The 20344-nt window shown below is 34.9% G+C and overlaps 1 protein-coding gene across 2 annotated transcripts in view; it reads left to right on the top strand.

The window, feature by feature from the left end:
- The window catches only part of NCAM2 (neural cell adhesion molecule 2), a 487657-nt gene that overhangs the window by 290446 nt on the left and 176867 nt on the right, over nucleotides 1-20344 (top strand). For both annotated transcript variants that reach the window (XM_079922649.1, XM_079922648.1), the window contains exon 5: nucleotides 3668-3805. In XM_079922649.1, coding sequence (XP_079778775.1) covers nucleotides 3668-3805 — 138 coding nt within the window. The remainder of the gene's footprint in view (nucleotides 1-3667; nucleotides 3806-20344) is intronic.

Genomic DNA, 20344 nt, shown 5'->3' on the forward strand with positions numbered 1-20344 from the left:
AACACTTAGTATATTTCATCTAGTGTACTAGAAGGTGGCGATTCATGGTTTAAACGATGAACAAGTCCACTACCCTCAACATATTAATAATCTAGTGGAAAAATCAATCAATGAAAGCAATGTATATTGAGGTATATTATAAGGAAAGTGCAGTGATAGAAGATGATAAAGAAAGAGCACCTGAACTAGTTAGGGCAGAGGAGAGTGTTCAAGGTGCCTGCTGAGAGAGAAAAGCAACCCTTAAAAATGAAAAGGGATTAGCCAGCTAGAGAATGGTGGGGACTTTTCAAGAGGAGAGGACACCATATGCAATGGCCCAGAGGTGAAAGCATAAGTGACACATTTCAGAAACTGAATTAAGTTCATTATAACTAGAATTTATGAATAAGTACAACTAGAACACTTACAATAACTAGGATTTGTAAATAAAGACTAATAAGAAAGGAAACTGGAAAAGAAGGTTGAGCCAAGTCAATATGGCCTTGACGTCTCTATTGAGAAGTTTAGAATCTATCCAAAGGTGACATCACTAAAGGGTTTTAATTAAGGCAGTGACATGACCTAATATTTATTGAGAAGGATATCAGTGCTTCAGTGAGAATTAATTGGATGAGAGTCAAGGCCAAGCTCCAGGCAATGAGAACAGTTCAAATCCAAATGAAATAATTGCTGAGGGAAAAGTAGATTCTAGACTAAGAAATGATAAAGGGAGAAGTGATAGGATATGGGTTTGATTGGACATGCACACTAAGAGAGATGGAGAAGTCAAAGATGACTCAAGGATTTTGCCTTGGGCAACTAGCTCAATGTAAAGACCTGTGAAGACAGAACTGGAGAGTACCGTATGAGAAATTTCAGGTGGAGCTAGTGAGCCAAATTTTAAACATGCTGAGATTGAAGTATTTACAACCCTTCTAAGTTCATACATCTGGTTGACTCTTGCACAATTCTGGAATCACAGGAATCATCTGGTCTGAAGAAAAATTGTGAATCATCAAAATATAGGTTGAAGGCATAGGAGTAGATGAAGCAAACCATTCAGTGGCTGTGGAATGAGAAGAAGAGGGGACTTTTAAAAAATAACCTGCTTAAAGAAACATAATGCTTAAAGAAACATAAAGCAGACACCTTATTGTGTATTATTTGGTATCATTTATTTTCTTACTGCAATAATGAAAATGTGGACGTCTGTAAAACTGAGATAAATAGATCATCTCTAATAGTTAAATAGTTCCAATATCCATAGTTATGTGTGATTGATTGAAGCAGTGCTTTCTTCAAATGCTTTTTGTAAATACATATTAATAATGCTCTTTGGTTTGAGAGTTTGCTAACATCATTCCATGGACTTTACACATATACTTAGAATTTTTAGTTGAGGATGATACATATTTTAGTGAGTTAGAAAATATAATATTACAATGATTTAGTTATGACTCATTGCATCCCTCTCTAAATTTGAACTTTTTAATTCATACAGGTGACCCATGAAAAACACAGGGGTTAGGGTGCCGACTTGACATGCAGTCAAAAATTCAAGTATAATTTATAGTTGGTCTTCCTTATCTGAGATTCCTTCATATCTGTGATTCAGTTCTGCATCCTCAGATTCAGTCAACTTCGGATTGTGTAGTACTGTATTTACTATTGAAAAAGATTCCCATATAAGTGGATCTGCACAGTTCAAACCTGTGTTGTTCAAGGGTCAACTGTAATTGCTGCTCATTCTAATTTCCAGCAACACACTTGAATAGTTTTTTTACATTTACTTTGAAATATCATGCATTTTTAAGAGTTCTGAGTTATTCCAGGACTTATTATAAGTTATATTTCTTGCAGATTGCCTTTATTTCTCTCCAGCCTCTTCTTTGGTGAGAAAATTTACCAGGGGAAAGCATCTGCATAAACATTTTTGTATCTCTTCTTAGGGTCACCCAAAAGGTGAAATAAATATTTTGGGAAAGTTTATACTTCCTGGGCTGAAAATTATGTATCTGTAGACTTGTAACTGGTATTTTCTTTCTGAGGTAGCCTCAGAATCTACACATTTCCATTCCTTATTAACTATCTCTTAGACAATCAGTAACCACATGCTCACCTATTTTAATGACCTTCTATAGTCTGATAACTTCCTTATTTGTATTTAAAACCCAAACTTCTACTTTGACTTAAGGAATTGCTGTGAAAAATGAACCCCAAATACGAATGGCTTAATGTCATAGCAATTTATTTCTCACTCACGCAAAGTCCAATTGGCAGCAGGGGGAGAGGCAGGATTCTACCCTTCCATCCTTTCAGTGATCCAGGTTGAGGGAGGCTGGACCATTTTCTCATGTGGCTTCTGTGTTTGCCCTAATACCTCTATTAAGCCAGCAAATAGGGGAAGAGCAATAAATACTGGAACAGTCCCCAAAAGTAGCTTTAACAGTAGATATCCAGAGGTGGGTACCTTAAATTAATGACATTTCTACCTTACCAAAAGTCCCAAAGGGGTCAAGGATGTTTTCTCTTATTCATCAATGTATCCAAATACAGTGCCTAGCAAACAGATGATGTTCGATGATATCTATGGATGAATTGATTAATGAAATTTAGGATATTACATTTATAACATGTATCAAAACAACTGGATATGAGAACATTCTTTACTTGATAGGAAGGGGAAAGGTGTTAAGACTGCAAAGACTGCAACAAAATTGTGATGATTAAAAACTGAGCCAGGCATTATGGAAAATACTGTCAGGCTGAGATGCTACTTAGGCTAGCCAGGTTATTTTCAACAATCAGCTAATGCATGCCCTATAACAGCTTAGTTTTGTATTTATGCATGTGCATATACTCACACATAAAATGGAATCTATGTAAAATTAATGAAGTCTAATCTGTTCCTTCCTAAAATGGATTATCTTGCATTTAGAAAAATAATTTTTCAAATAAATCTGAGATATGACGATTTTATATGCCCTCTACATGACTTGAATATTATTATATATTTTAGCTGCCTTCTCAGGGTATGTGCAATTATTAGTTTAATTATTGTGTGAGGAAGGATATTCAATCAATTTTCTAACCCTTTTCCTTACCCAAGTTGCTACATATTTACAGTCAAAACGTCTTTGTGTCTGCTATATCTGATCTCTCAGCTTTGTTCTTTTGTGTATCATTTCTGCGTTCAAAGCACCAAAGGCAAAATAATAGCCTAACCATTTTATGTGGAAATAAAGTCTTGAATGTATTTTTTTTTTTTTTTTTTTTTTTGCGGTACGCGGGCCTCTCACTGTTGTGGCCTCTCCCATTGTGGAGCACAGGCTCCGGACGCTCAGACTCAGCGGCCATGGCTCACGGGCCCAGCCGCTCTGCGGCATGTGGGATCCTCCCAGACCGGGGCGCGAACCCGCGTCCCCTGCATCGGCTGGTGGACTCTCAACCACTGTGCCACCAGGGAAGGCCTTGAATGTATTTTTGAAAAAAATGTGTAACCAGGCAGTGTAGAGTGGAAAAATTGAAGTCATGAAATTATATTTTACTTTCAAATTTAAATTTGTTTGTTGATGAAAAGTTTGATAGTGTCAGACAAGTTCCATATTTTAACACTTAGCAATTTAAAGCATGCTGGACTCTGCCTTCAATTACTGATATCATTTCCTCCCCTTTGCTTACCTTACAGATCGGTTTGCTATCTTAGCCAACAGTAATCTGCAGATTCTTAACATCAATAAAAGTGATGAAGGTATATACAGGTGTGAAGGAAGAGTGGAGGCTAGGGGAGAAATTGACTTCCGTGATATCATCGTTATTGTTAATGGTAAGCAGATAATAATTAGTATGTATCTTTGTGTTGCATTTAGCAATATGTTTATTAAAAGGGCAACCATGTAAACTCAGCACTCAAGACTTCCCTAATGAACCTCTTCTATACCTAGAGGAAATCTCCTCAGCTCTAGGGTAGAATCTGTTACATTGTATTACAGCCTCAAGGACAGGATCTGTGACTTATTTAACATTGTCATCCTCCTTTACAAAGAGTCTATAAGGGAGTAGTTGCCTTTTTCTGGCTTTGTAGTTGTTGAAAGTATGTCAAATGAAATACAGTAAAGTATGATACTAGATTTTACTTTTAAATTACATTAATTACTTGCTTCAACTAATTAACAGTATTTGCAAGTTTTACCAAATTAAATAATTGAATACATGGTTACCCTTTGAAATATTAATGGACGTTATTAGCTAAGTTTATGACATCAAGATGACATCTCTTCCTCCAAATTTGGCTACTTTACTCTATTGCATGGCTGGGTTAACATGACATTCTGTGAGGCAGAAGATAGATTAATGTTATCCTAGTTATCTCCACTTTGGTAATCTAATGTGTCACCAAGATGCGCACTGTATTTCTTTGACATCTATCAAATATACTCTATTTTCCCTACCATGCCTTCCATGAGTGCTGCCCTTTCCAATTCTTTTTTGTATTTTTCTTGTGTGGCTGTAAGTTGTTTGTTTTCTCTACTCTCAATTTCACAATTCCAACTTTCTGTCCTATCAACCTTTCAACACTTAAAATTGTCAGTGTTTCCCATTACCTTCAAGACAAAATAAAAACCACTCTTCGTGGTATAGGAAGTCTTTTATGATCATCAGCTACCTTCTCTAACCATCTGCTCATAGGTAGCCCGTGCTTCAGCCATATGGAAATACTAGTAGTAACACTACACAAATGCACTTTGACTTTTTTTTCTATTTTAAAATAAATTAGAAATAACCATAATCACAGGATTCTAGAAGCAGAATGTAATTTGTTCTTTCTGGAATAGACAAAATATGAATTTAAAGAGTTAGCCATGAGTTTTCTATCACTTAGGGCTGGGAAGGGGAAACATAAATCAGTATCTTCTTCCATATCCTATGCACCTTCCACCATGATCTATCTCTCCAGTTTCTTGAAGAGACTGGAGAACAACACCAGGAATAGCATATAGATCTAAAAGAGTTATTTGTTTTTTCCTTTCCTGGAGTGAAGGTATTTTAACCACAAAATTCATGCTGAAAGGTAAAGAGAATATTAAATCACTGAGATTTTTTTCTCTCCTTCTCTAAGTCTATAATTAATTGAGATGTATGGATAACATAATGGAATAGATCAGATGGTTATTAGGCAGGTGGGTAGAAACTGCACATGCTCATGGGTGAGTCCAAAGTGCCAGGCCTTCTGAGAGAAGACTTTGAGAGCCTTTCTTTGGTGTGCAGAATCTGGTATTTATCGAGTGCTATCGTTGATGGAAGTTTTGGCCTTCAGCCCAAGAGGAAGATTTCAGTGCATGAAGAATAGGTTTAAATATGGAGATAAGTACTATGTTTGTAACTGTATCTATATATCTATTTTTATATCTATAAGTATTTCTAATATCTTTCCCTCTTTATTATGTACAATAAACAAAGGTAACTTACAGTGGCTATTTAGTTTCTTCAGTATTGACTTAACCATCTACTGTCCTTTGTTTCCGAAAGAATCTAAGGTAGGAAATATACGTGTATTTTGTCACGGGCAAGACCTTGTGCTCAGTATGCTCTTATGAAAATGTGGGTTATAATATTAGTTAATAATATAAAGTTTTTTAGAAAGGACTAAGTTTATAGGAAGCAGTATATAAATATGTACTATGCTGTATGTTATATATGTATGTATATGTAAAATTATGCATATATTTTTACACTAAAACATTAATTTGAGTCTGATGTGAAAAAGGGAATGTCATCTGGCAGGTGTAGCATATTTAGCCTTTATTATCCATTCTGCTATTGTAATTTCTACTTTAATATAGTTATAACATGTTCTAATCTATCTCCACACTAGATTATCTGTGAGTGTTTAAATGTGATTACATTTTTCTTGAAGGATTATTTGGGTATGAGTGGGTTCAATTAACAAAGTTTGAATCTTCAAGTCTATCATGATCTGCATTCAATCTGGAATATTTATTTCTATGTCTATACTTATTATTTTGGGGTTCATAAGGAGATAAACACTGGAATGTGTTCTTTGTGCAACTCACATCAATCATGTATGTAATATCCTGTTGTGACTGCATCACACTGGCCTCCAAAGCAAACCATCCTCCTTCCACTCCCACTTTTCCTCTAACAGAATCAATTATATGTCCTAATCTGACCTTCTTTACTAGAACACTGCTTTATCTCCATTTCTTCTTATTAGTCACATTTCCCTGTTATGGTCACAAACTCCCATATCTTAGAATTCCTGGAACCAATTTCTTCAAAGTAACAGTGTTCACAAAATCAACCTTCGATTTATTCGCCTTTCTGGATGATGCATTTGGACCCTGTCAAGGGAATGCATTGACTAATGCCACCAGACAGCTGTGCTTTTCTCTCACATTTTGCCTTTACTTCAGTCAGAAAAATCATTCTCTCCAGTCTTATTGACTCTTGCCCTGCTTACCTACTCCTTTTAAATCTTGAGCCCTCTCTAAAAGTATCCTTTATTATTTACCTCCTACAAAACCTCTTGCAGACGTTCAATGAAAACTTTGAGGTTGCAAAAATTAATAATAAAATAAAAGCACCAACTTTATCCACATTATCTTATTTTTCTTCAGTTACAATATTTGACTTATTACATGCTTTTCTCCCCAGTTTATAATGCATACCTCTCTCTTATTTGATACTAATTTTTATTCTTGCTAATTTGGACTTTATCATGGACCTTTTTCAACTCCTTTCATCTCTAAGTATATTGAAGTCCCAACCAAATACTCCATTCAAATGTTTCTTCACATCCACTGCTTTCTTGCCAAGTCCTGCCTCTGGAAGAAGCTCTTCTTTTTTCCATTGTTTGCTCTTTGCAACTTTTCCCTCACATTTCCTTTCTTCCAATGCATAGTCTATTTTTTCAACAATTAGTTAAAAGGTATCCTTGCTAGTTTATAGTACCAGCCATACCAAATATTAAGGATCTTTTTTTTCCCTTAACTCCCTTTATGAATTTATTACGATATTTCTCAATGCCTGTGTATAGTTTTTCACAAATCTTTATCCCCCCTCCCTTTAAGAGGTTATACATCACTGCTCATTGCCATGTGAAGTGTGGTGCTTCCAGTGGAAGGATTTTGCATCTCCACCCAATTGATGATATGACTTGCTCTGGCCATTGGCATATAAGCAAGCATGATATACACTATGGATGAAATTAAGCTTCAAGAAGAATCACATATTACTTCTCTTGTACTTTCCTTCTGCCATGAAACTAGCATGACCCTAACAGAGACTTCTCCTTTACCTTGGGCATCATGGAGAAGACACGTGGAGCAGAGTCACAGCTGATCTGCAGGTGCAAACACATAACATAAATAAGAAGTAAAACACATTTTTAAGCCCTGAGATTTTAGAGTTATTTGTTATCACAGAAAAGCAGACAAATTCAATGCCAGTGGCTTTTTCTTACTTAAGGAATTTAAATGCTGTCTGACTTAGGAATACATTTGAAATTACTTCCCTGAGTGTGCCTCAGACATCTTATAATCCCACTTTCCCCTGACGGTGATCATTTCTTACAAATTTTTTAATTACCTTATCAATATATTGGAAATTCAACTGAATGAATATTTTTGACTATAGTTTTGATGTTATTTTGTCTTGCACTTATATATTTATTCAGCAGATAAATGAGAAGTGCTGGCTATATTTTTCATACTTTGTTAGGCTCAGAATACTAACAGATCTAATAGCATTGTATCCCTCAAGGCACTTACAGTTTTATCTCAAACACTTAAAATAATCAACTTTCCTAAAGTCCCTGATTGTTTATGGTGCTGCTGAATACAAAAGCATATAGTAAAAACATTTTTTATAGATATTTACAGCCTCTTTTATAATAATAAGGGGAACCTAATGTAGCACAAGAAGAGACTTGGTATTTGGGATAAATCTATTGATGAAAAAGTATTATTTTGTAGAACAAAGAGGGGAAATTATTGTAGACAGATAAAATAGCGTCTGCAAAAGCAAAAACAGTGTAGGATGTGAGAAAAGATCTAATACCTTAACTGTTACAGGAATATGAAAGTTTTAGGGAGGGAGTGATGGTGATGTTAGCCAGTTGGTTTGGGGATTAGGTGGAGATGTAGCTGCAAAGCAGGAGGGGCCAGATAATGCGGGGCTATGGACTTTCTTCTAAGAGACAAAGATGAGCTGCCATTTAGGAGCAGGGTACCTGAGAGAGAGAGAAGGATGGAGGCAGGGAGAAGAAATGAGTTCAAGTCAGAGATAAGTAGGGTCTGTGCTGAAAGACAAAGAAATGAAGAGGAAGGTATATAATCAGATAGTGTTTGAAACAAAGTCGTCGTGTTTACAAGTGTGTCACAGAGGCAAGAGCAATAAAGGCTTAATTTCAAGACTTCTAATGTGGGTTCTAGGCTTCCAAAGTAGTAAATGCAAGCAGAAGTGATCAATAAGTAGTGAACTGAAATATATCTGGTGAATTTGGCAATTATGAGTTTACAAGAGACAGCATGGTGAACAATATCATTTGCATGGATGGGTAACATTCAGACTGCAATGACTTAAAGAATAAATTTGCATGTACATTAACTGAATAAGAAAAGTATTGAAGGTACAGCACCTATTACCTCAGCTTGTTGGAACCAGCTATTAAATGGGAAACATTAAAAAGTTGAATGAGGGGCTTCCCTGGTGGCGCAGTGGTTGAGAGTCCACCTGTCGATGCAGGGGACGCGGGTTCCAGCCCCGGTCTGGGAGGATCCCACATGCCGCGGAGCGGCTGGGCCCGTGAGCCATGGCCGCTGAGCCTGCGCGTCTGGAGCCTGTGCTCCGCAGCGGGAGAGGCCACATCAGTGAGAGGCCCACGTACCGCAAAACAAACAAACAAACAAAAAAACGTTTAATGAGGACCAGAGGAAGTGACTGGAGTGTTAGGACGTTTGTAAGGAAGATATTCCTTGAACATAAAGAGGATATATTTTATGCTGAGCCTGGAGGAAATGAATCAAAAATGGGTGAGAATGTGGGTTAATTTACAGGTAGGTCTGGTTGATAATTTGAGAGAAATCTTGCCCCATGACTTCAGTATTCTGTTTCTAATCACTGACTTCACTCATTTACCAAACATTGATGTACTACTGGTATTTTCCCAATATTTTTCAACATATGTATATGTGTTCATACCTGCTTTTTACTGGATCTTAGGTAAGTTTTCCAAATGCCTAAAACCTTTCTTTTCATTAACTTCCCATTGGCTACATTGATTTTATTATTATACCTTATTACATTTTTATTAACTTGCTGAATTTGCTGGCCATCTTTTCTATACATTTCTGAACTCTTTTTACTAGATAATTGACTACACACACACACACACACACACACGCACACACTTATACACAAATCATGGGTAAATTTTTAAAAAGAGGATCAAAATTACTTCTCTTGCTTTAACCCATGCCCATCCTGCATCAGATTCCTAGCCCTTAGTTAAATAAAATGCTCTCCCAAACTACTCAAAAAATGATGAAAAGACCTGGAAATAACTTTTAAATTAAAAAATACAGCCAATAGAGTGTGTTTTTTTTTTGTTTTGTTTTGTTTTGTTTTTGCGGTACGCGGGCCTCTCACTGTTGTGGCCTCTCCCGTTGCGGAGCACAGGCTCCGGACGCGCAGGCTCAGTGGCCATGGCTCACGGGCCCAGCCGCTCCGCGGCATGTGGGATCCTCCCGGACCAGGACATGAACCCACGTCCCCTGCATCGGCAGGCAGACTCTCAACCACTGCGCCACCAGGGAAGCCCTAGAGTGTTATTTTTGTAAAATGTTCTTTTAAAGTATAATGATTCATTATTTTCTGAATCTTTTGTAAATTTGTGAAGAATGATCCACTAACTGCTGGCTCAGACTTGGGATAATGGAAGCAGGGACAATTGAGAATAGATGAAAAACACCTAGAAGTATAATTTTAAAGCATTTGCGTCTTTAGTTTTCCTTCGAACATTAAAATCAACAGTTGATGACAATGGCCAGAGATATTTTTGCAAGTAGGTATCTCAATGTATACCTCTATTCCCTCAGACAGTGTATTTTATATTCCTAACTATTTCTAACCAGTTCTTAAAGTTAAGAAAATTAGGAGAAAATACCTTTCTTTTTATTAAAAATGAAAAGTCAGATTTTTTCTCTTTAACTTTTATGCAATGTTATATAATGTAAAACATATATACAAACATAAAAGACAGTAAACCAACCTCTTGTATATCAGTAATATAATTGACTCAAACATGCAGAGAGATATTTTAAGTCAGTTTAATGACTGCAAGTTATGAGAGGATTGGTAATTTATAACAATATTATGTAATATATAATTCACCGAAAGGTCAAAAAGTAAGCATTTATCAAAACCAGAATATTTTCTAATTTGATAAAACATTTTTCTTCCTAATTATCCCACTTAATTTCAAAGATTAGCAATCTGGGAATACAAGGAAAGAAAAAATATATTTTTTTCTCCTTAATACTTATCCAATCATTATTTTAGAATTTTTAGATAATAGAAAATTAGGTAGATTGATAGATAACCTACAAATATCTAGGCATGTCTTTGTCTTCTCAGCACCAACAATTAGTTGGTGTGAACAGTTAATATAGCTTCTTACCTTTTCTTCTATCTTTATTTCTCTTCTGCCCAGAGTTTCCTGAGTACACTTAAAGTGGAACAATGTCATATTTGAAAGCCTATAGAGAAGTATGTATTTATTTTACAACATATTATTTTTAATCCCCAATTAAAAGAGAAGGCAGAATTTTCTCATTGTTTGAATCAGAACCCTACTCTGAACTCACCTATCTTCTGAATGGCACCTCTTGGTCATGTAGGAATTGTTCCTTTTTATTTTTTCTCTAACATTTGGTCAATAAATACAGAAGTGAATCCTATCATTTGTAAAATAATAACACTATCTGAACAACAATAACAACGACAACAACAAAACTTCAAGAAATCTGTAGAGGGCCAGGAGATATTGTAATAATGAAAATTTTTTAAATTCCATGGAATCAAACAGTAACTAAAACTTACTACCAACCTACCACCTGACATTGTGGAAATGATTGACCTTCAGTACAATTAATGTCTAAATTACTTTGGAGAGACATGCTCTGGATACTTACACTTTTACAAAAATCATAGAATATGATGCAAATAAATAATAAAGTCAAGAGTAACTTTAGTAACATTAGTTACCCTTTAGTGCAGCCCATTTTGAAAAACAAACGTCTTGAATGGTTCTCTTGCTCTTTTGGTCGGCCACACTCTCACTGTCCTTTATTCCCTATTTTCTGATCAGTATGGCCAGAGTTTTATCAGTTATATTGGTCTCTCAAAGAAACAGATTTAGTTTTTTTTAATTTTACTGTTTATATTTTATCAATTTCCAGTCTGATCTTTATTGTTTTATCTTATCTGTGATTTAACTTGATCTTCTTTTTATGTTTTTTTAAATTTAAACCTCAAGGCACTGATTTGAATCCTTTCTTCTCTCCTAATGAATACATTTGATGCTCAAGAATCCGCTATATGTACTGCTTTAATTTCCTTCCACAACTTTCAACATGTTGTGTACACTTTGCAATTCAGTTCAAAACATTTGTAATTTCCCTTTTATTATTTGTCCTATAGGTTATTTAGAATTGTGTTATTTAGTTTCCAAATATTATACATGGGGATTTTTCAAATACTATTCTGTCATAATTTCTAATTTGGTTCTAATGTTATCGAAAAGACACTTTTTGGATTTAGATCTTTTCAAATTTATTTGCTGTACAGTAGAACAGAAAGTGTAATCTGCTGGCTTGGTTGGAGTTTTGGTAACCATCAGTAGTTAGGGTCAATTGATAATGTTGATCTAGTCTTTTCTATCCTTTTTTAACTTCTTGTCTACTTGCTCAATAAGTTATTAAGAGGAGGCTGTTTACTCTCTAATGAAAGTTTATAGATTTGTCTATTTTTCCTTGTAATTATAGCAGTTTCTGCTTCATGAGTTCGGAAGCTCTGTTACTATATGCATAGAAGTTTAGAATTATATCCTCTTGACTTCTTTTTTAATAAGAAGTGATCCTGTTTATCCTTGGTAATATTCTTTGCTCTGAAACCTACTTTGATATCAGTAAAACTAACCACCTGTCTTTTAATTAGCATTTCCATGGCATATGTTTTTCCTTCCTTTTAATCTTAACCTTAACCTAATTGTTTCTCAAGGACAGTATATAGTTGGGTCTATTTCTTTTTTTGTATTAATTCTAACAGTCCCTGCCTTTGTATTGGAATGTTTACACAATTTATATTAAATATCTTATTGATTTAGTTGGATTTAAGTCTTGCTATTCTTCTTCTATTTTTCTTATCTGTTTTTTGTTCCCTTTTTCTTCTATTTCTGCCTTATTTAGATTTCAGAGTATTTTTAATCCATCATTAATTTTCTATTTTGGCTCATTAGTTATAGTTTATTGTTCTGTTATTTTAGCAGTTGATTTTCACAGTCATTTTTCAAGTGATATGATACTATTTCACATATTGAATAATAATACCCTCTTCTAGCCCTTGTGCTGTTGTCATCAGATTTTTTTATATCAAATCATGTATTAGTTTTCTATTTCTGTGGTAACAAATTACTACAGATTCAGTTGCTTGAAGCAATGCAACTTTATTATTTTCCAGTTTCTGTAAGTCAGAAATCCAAGTAGACTCATCTGGGATCTGCTCAGGGTATTAAAAAATATAATAATACTATAATTAGTTTTGCAATTTTTATAAAATCAAGGTGGTGGAAGGATTGTGTTGCTTGCTGCAGGCTCTTGGGAAGAAGCTCTTCTAAATATCATTTAGGTTGTCGGCAAAATTCACCCTCTTTCCACTGTGGGATGGAGGTTCTCTTTCCTTGCTGTCTGTCACCTGGAGGGGCTGTGCTTAGCTTTCAGAGGCTTTCCCCTGGGTTCTTCCTCCAGTGCCAAAAACAGTGCCTTAAAAGCCTTCTCAGACCTGGAATATTTCTGACTTCCCTTCTGCTGCATCTCCTGACTTCCTCTTCCAGCTGGAGTTCTCTTTGTTTTAGGGCTCATTGATTGAATAATATAGGATACTCTTCCATTTCAACGTCTAGGATCTTAATTATATCTGCAAAGTCCCTTTGCCCTGTAACTTAATGTATTCATAGATGGCTAAGCTTAGGGCACTGACATCTTTGCAGAGGAAGGGGCATTATTCTGCCTACCATATCTTCATACTATATGTTTCTTGTTGCTGTTGTTGTTTTCTGCTTTAAATCAATTAGCTCTTAACATGGCTTAATTAATAAATAAAACAAGGCTTTTACATCTATCTACATAGTTACCATTTCCACAGTGCTTTATTTCTTTATGCATATCAAGATTTCCAACTGGTGTCTGTTCCCAAATGCCTGAATGACTTCTTTTAGCATTTCTTACAGTGAAGGTCTGCTGGAGATGATTAACTTCACCTACTGAATGTATAAGAAAATGTTTATTTCACCTTCATATTTGAAATGAATGTTTGCTGGCTATAGAATTCTAAATTAACAATATTTTAAATTTCAGTAAATTAAAAATTCTGAGCCATTATTATTGACCTGTGTGATTTCAGATCAAAAGTTTGTTCTCATTCTTATTTTGTGCTCTGTACATAAAGTGTACCACCCACTTGGTCCTTGCAGATTCTTTTGTTTTTGTTTTTTGCGGTACGCGGGCCTCTCACTGTTGTGGCCTCTCCCGTTGCGGAGCACAGGCTCCAGACGCGCAGGCTCAGCGGCCATGGCTCACGGGCCCAGCCGCTCTGCGGCATGTGGGATTTTCCCGGACCGGGGCACGAACCCGTGTCCCCTGAATCGGCAGGCGGACTCTCAACCACTGAGCCACCAGGGAAACCCCTTGCAGATTCTTGAATGTTCTTTATAACTTGTTTTAAGCAATTTGGGTACAATATACCTTGGTGTAATTTTCTTCATTCTAGTACTTGGGTTTTCTTGACAAACTTGAGTTATACTTTTTACCAAATTTGGAAGTGTTTTGGTCATTAGTTCTTCATATATTGTTTTTTTGTCCCACACTCCTGTGAGACTCCAATTTCACATATTTGAGGCCACTTGAACTTATTCCACAGTTCCCGGATGTTCTGTTTTTTGTTTTGGGGGTTTTTTTTAGTTAGTTTTTTTTTTTTTTTCTTTCTGTATTACTTTTGGGATAGTTTCTATTGCTATATGTTCAAGTTCGTTAATCTTTTCTTCTGCAGTGTTTAATCTACTGTTAGTCCTATCTCATGTACATTTGATTTCAGACACTAGTTTTAATATGTACAAATTTATTTTTTAATTATCTTCTAAGTCTCTGACATGATCAATTTTTCTGTAGATTCTTGAACATATGCAGTTATAATAATTTGACGTTTTTGTCTAATTCTATCATCTGTGTCATTTCTGGGTCAGTTTTGGTTGACTATTTTTTCCTCCGTCATCATGTCTCATGTTTCCTGCTTCTTTGCATGTTTCCTGCATCTTTTCATATGCTTATTTCTCACTTGTATATCCTCTTGAGTGAAATGTCTCTTCATATCCTTCCCATGTTCTAATTGGATTTTTTCACTATTATAGTTCAAGAGTCCTTTATAAATTCTATAAATGCATTTTTGCCTTCCAAACAGCCTCTTTAGTGATGTTTCTGTTTGTCTTTTGCACATTTTCTTACTGTTGAATTTAGATTATTTTATATATTTGAATACAATTCCTTGCTCAGATTTGTGATTTGTAGGTTCTTTTTCCCGACACTGTGGCTTATCTTTTCATTCTCTTAGTGTCATTCAGAAAGCAAGAAAAAATTTAATTTTGAAGTCCAATTATTAATCTTCTTCTTTTATGGACCATTCTTTTGGTACCATGTCTAAGACGTCTACACCTAACCCCAAGTTACAAAGACTTTTTTCTCAAGTTTCTTTTAAACTTTTTATACTTTCATGTTTTAAATTTAGGTCTTTGATCCATTTGGGGTTCATTTTTTGATGCTTCAATGATTTTAATAAAGCACAGTCAGCCAGTGAGACTGAGAATCCCCCTAAATGTTGCCTCCATGATCCACTCTAAAAAACTTCAGCCCAATACGGGGCAGTTCAATAATTAAGATTAGCCTTTTGGCTTTTTTTGTCTTCCAGAGTGGTAGTTTCTTATCTTCCTCACATGCGTATAATGGGCCACTTTGTAGAAAACTTAGCAGGACTCTTGTCTCACGCATTATTATTATTTTTAATTGGTGTATAGTTGCTTTACAATGTTGTGTTAGTTTCTGCTGTACAACGAACTGAATCAGCTATATGTATACATATATCCCCTCCCTCTGGCACCTCTCCCCCCCCCCATCCCACCAATCTAGGTCACCACAGAGCACTGAACTGAGCTCCCTGTGCTATGTAGCAGGCTCCCACTAGCTATCTGTTGTACACTTGGCAGTGTATATATGTCAATCCCAATCTCCCACTTCATTCCCCCGTTCCCCCCTTCCTGTGTCCACATGTCCGTTCTCTGTGTCTGTGTCTCTATTCCTGCCCTGCAAATTGGTTCATCTGTACTATTTTTCTAGATTCCACATATATGTGTTAATATATGATTGGGGCTCATTTTTATGTAAGAAATGAGTTCTGTGCTTCAATTCACCTATTTGCATATAGATATCCAATTGTGGAAAAGCCATTATTAGAAGACTATCCTTTCTCCATTGAATTGCCTTTGCACTTTGTAAAATAAAACTTTTAAAACATAGTTGGATTATAGGCATCTATTTCTGGACTCTTCCATTCCACTAATCTATGTTTCTATCTGTGTACCATTATCATACTGCCCTAATTATCATAAGTTTACATATACCTTAAAATCAAGTAGTATGATTTGTATGACTTTACTCTTCTTCTACAAAAAACGTTTTGCAAAATCTAGTTTCTTTGCCTTCCATTTAAACTTTAGAACATGTCTGTCTACGAAACAATATACTGCTGAGATTTTCATTAGAATTCTATAGAGTCGATATCAGTTTTGGAAAATTTTATACTTTTTTTGTTGATTCTACAAATGCATGAACAAGGTATGTCTCTCCATTTATTAATGTATTTTGTTCTTTTGCTTCTTCATTTGACTTTTTGTAGTTTTCAGCATTCAGATCCCATACATGAGTTTTGTTTGATTAGTATCTAAGCATTATATTTTTGGAACTATTGATATGTTTTTTTAAAAAAAGCATTGGTTTCAGTTGTTTCTTGCAAGTATGTATATTGAAATATGATTTTTTGTGTATTTTTCTTATATTCTGTGACTGTACTGCATACATTTTTTAGTTCTAGGAATATTTTTGTAGATTCTTGGATTTTCAATGAAATCAATAGTGCATCTGCAACTTGTATGAAAGTTATTTATTCTTTTCCAATTGTATGCTTTTTATTTTTATCTCTTACTTAGGACTGCATTTGCCTTCCAGTATGATGTTAAATAGGAGGGTTGAGTGAGGACTTCCTTACTTGTTCCCAATTTTAGAAAAAAAGTATTCATTCTTTTACCTGAATGTTGCCTGTTAGCTGGAAATTTTTGGCAAGATATCTTTTATCAGGATAAAGAAGTCTTTTCCATTCATGGCTTGTGAAGGGTTTTTATCTTGAATGGATGTTGAATTTTGCCAAATGCTTTTTCAGCATCAATTAACATTATTGAATACTTTTTCTTCTTTAAACTGTTAATAAGTTGAATTATATTAATTGATTTTTCAGTATCATGCCAGTTTTACAATTCACAGAATAAACCCCACTTGACGGTGATGTATTTTTTTGTATGTGTATTGCAGAATTTTGTTTTCTAAAATTTCATTGAATACATTTGTGCTTACCTAAATGAATGATATTGGTTTGTGTAGTTTTCTTTTCCTGTACTATCTTTGGTTAAGTTATCCTTATAATGCTGGCCTCATAAAATGAGTCAAGAAATATTCCCTCCTCATGTTTTTTAAAAGAGATTGTGTAGAAATTGTATTATTTCTTTAACTTTTTGATAAAGTTCAGAGGATAAACAATCTGCTTCTATAGATTTTTTTTCAGAAGGATTTTAGCCACATATTACATTCTTTTAGTAGTTAAAGAACTATTTGAGTTACCTATTTCATCTTGAGTTAGTTTCACTAGTTTGTGATTTTCAAGGAAACGTCCCATTTCTTCAGCATTGTTGAATTTGTGTACATAGGCTTGTCTGTATTATTCATTTTTTAAAATTCTTTTACTGTATGTTGTATCTGTAGTGAAATACCTTCAATTCCTGATATTAGCATTCTGTGTTATCTCTCCTTTTATACTGGTGAGTCTTGCTAGAGGTTTATTAATTGTATTGATCTTTGAAAGAATCTTCATTGGTTTCTTTGAATTCTCCCTTGTTTGTTTTCTGTTTTTTATTTTACTGATATCTGTTCTTATTTGTAGTATTCTTTTTTCCTTCTGTTTGATATGGATTTATTGTGCTCTTCTTCTTCTAGTTTCTTAGATTTGAAGTCACAAAGAGTGATTGTGAATTCATCTAATTCTTGTTTCCGTTCTGTCAGTTTTTGCTTCATATACTTTTTTGTGAGATGAATGCACATGTAAAGATTGTCATTTTACTTCCTTTGGAAAATTGGCTCTTTTATCATTATGAAGTATTCCCCTTTATATCATGTAATTTTATTTGCTTTGAAATCTACTTTGTTTGATATTAACATAGCTCCTCCAACTTTCTTTGGATTGGTGTTTGAACGATATATATTTGTCCATTCTTTTACTTTTAATCTACCTATATTATTATATTTTAAATAGCTTCCTTATAGAGAACATACAGTTGAGTTAATTACTTTATTCATTCTGATAGTATATATTTTTTAATTCATGAGATTAGACCATTTACATTTATCTTAGACCTGCAATTTTTGTTTTGATTTGTTTTCAGTTTATTCTTTCTGTTTCCTATCCTTCTATTTCCCCTTCTCTGCCTTCTCCTGGGTTTTGTGAATATTTTTAGTGTTCTAATTTATTTTATCTATTATGTTTCTGTCTATACATTTTTCTGTTTTTTTGTGATTGTGCCTGCTATTGTGAATATGATGTGCCTCTTTAACTTAGAGCCAATGTTTTACCACTATAATTGGATTGTAAAAATTGTAGCACCATACAGATCCTTATACTCCTCTCTTCTTTATGTCTTAGTAGTCTTCTATATTACATCCGAATTTAGTGAAAACCTTGTAGGCAATGTTAAGCGTTTTTATTTCAATCATTAACTGTATTTTGAAGAACTCAAGGGGAGAATAGTCTATTATATTTACCTAGATATTTAACATTTCTCCTGCTCTTTCTTCATCCCTGAAGTCTGATGTTTCCTCTGATAGAATTTCTCTTTGTATGAATTTCTCTTTTGTCTGAAGAGGTCCCTTTAGCAATTGTTTCAGATCAGGTTTACTGGCAGACATTGTATTACTCATCCTTTTATCTGAGAGCTATAATGTCTTTACCTTCATTTGTGAAAGATATCTTCGCTGAACACAGAACTTTATTTTGAAAGATCATTTTTGACACTTTAAAAATATCGTTTCACCTTCTTTTGGCCTCCATTTGTTTCTGATAAGAAATCCACAGTTATTTGAATTACTGTTGTACTATAAATAACACACTTTTGTGTTTGTATATCTTTAGTTTTTAGCAGTTTGATTATGCCATGCCTGCAGCATGAACGTCTTTGGACTTATCTGTTTGGGTTTCAAGGCTACAGCTGGTTTTGAATCTGTGTTTTCAAAATCTTGCCAATTTGGGAAGTTTTCAGACATTAGTTCTATAGATACATGTACATAGGTATACATATACAAATGTAGATGCATACATTTTCTATGATGTTTATTTCTCCTTTCCTTCTTAGATTTGATGACATTTTGGTGTTGTCTCACACGTTCCTGAAGCTCTGTTTTTTTTTTTTTCTTTCTTTAATATTTTCTCCTTCTGTTTTGAAGATTGGACAATTTTTATTGGTAATTCATCAAGTTCAGAAACTCTTCCCTCTGTCATATCCATTTATCACACCCATGAATATCTTTGTTATTATAAATTTGGTTCTAATATTTATTCATTTATTCTTAATATACTGTGTGTCTTTACGGGAACTGTCTTTCCATTTATTCTGAGGTGGTTCACCCTTACCCTTTGGAAGATGTTTAAAATAGTTACTTTAGAGTAGTTTTTAGATAATAAAGCATGTTTCAATATGTCACTGGCATTTAACACTAACATGAGATTTTCCTAGTTCTACATAGGCCAACATTTTTAGATTATATCCTGGATTTTGAATATTATGAGATTCTGGGTTTTATTTCAGTTCTTTGGAGAATGTTGATATTTTTATTTTTGCAGGCGATCAATTGATTTAAATTCAGACCACTTACTGTGACCAGCCTTCTGTGGTTTGTGGATTCAAAATCAGTTTAATTTTAAAAACTTTTGCACTAATTTTCAGATCTGTCTCACATATGAACCAATGGCCATTCCAGGACCTGTGGGGTAAGATGTCTCTTAGTTCAGTTCTCAACGTCTTTGTGCTGTTTAAGATTATATCCACACATTGATAGCTCAGGGCTGAGCTCAAGATTTCATAAATAACTTGATGTGGTTCCTTTTCCAAGCTCTTCCTACTCTTTTTTTTTTTTTTTTTTTGGCGGTACTTGGGCCTCTCACTGTTGTGGCCTCTCCCGTTGCAGAGTACAGGCTCCAGAAGCACAGGTTCAGTGGCTATGGCTCACGGGCCTAGCCGCTCCGTGGCATGTGGGATCTTCCCGGATCGGGACACGAACCCGTGTTCCCTGCATCGGCAGGCAGACTCTCAACCACTGCGCCACCAGGGAAGCCCTCTTCCTACTCTTTTATCTCTCACCTACTTACCTATTTTTGAGTCTTCATTTTTCAGTCCTATAATGAGAAAACTGGGGTTTATTTATCCCCTCTCTACCACCAATGTGCTCTCATTCAGGGTCAGTTAGCCAGAGGAAAGAGAAAGATAAAAGCAGTAGATATATTTGCTTTGCCATCTTGGGACCATAACTCTTCTGATTAAAGAGGAAGATGGTCCTGTCTCAGACAGACACTTACAAGCTCCCTCCCTGCTGCCATTGTCACTACCAGGAGACTTCTTTCCTGCTTGTTGAACCTGAACTAGAAGGCTTCTCTTGGACCTCTCTCAGGCCATGCTGATTCCCACTTCTGAGTTTTGGACTGC

This window comes from Stenella coeruleoalba (genome assembly GCF_951394435.1).
Source record: "Stenella coeruleoalba genome assembly, chromosome: 5".
NCBI lineage: Eukaryota > Metazoa > Chordata > Mammalia > Artiodactyla > Delphinidae > Stenella > Stenella coeruleoalba.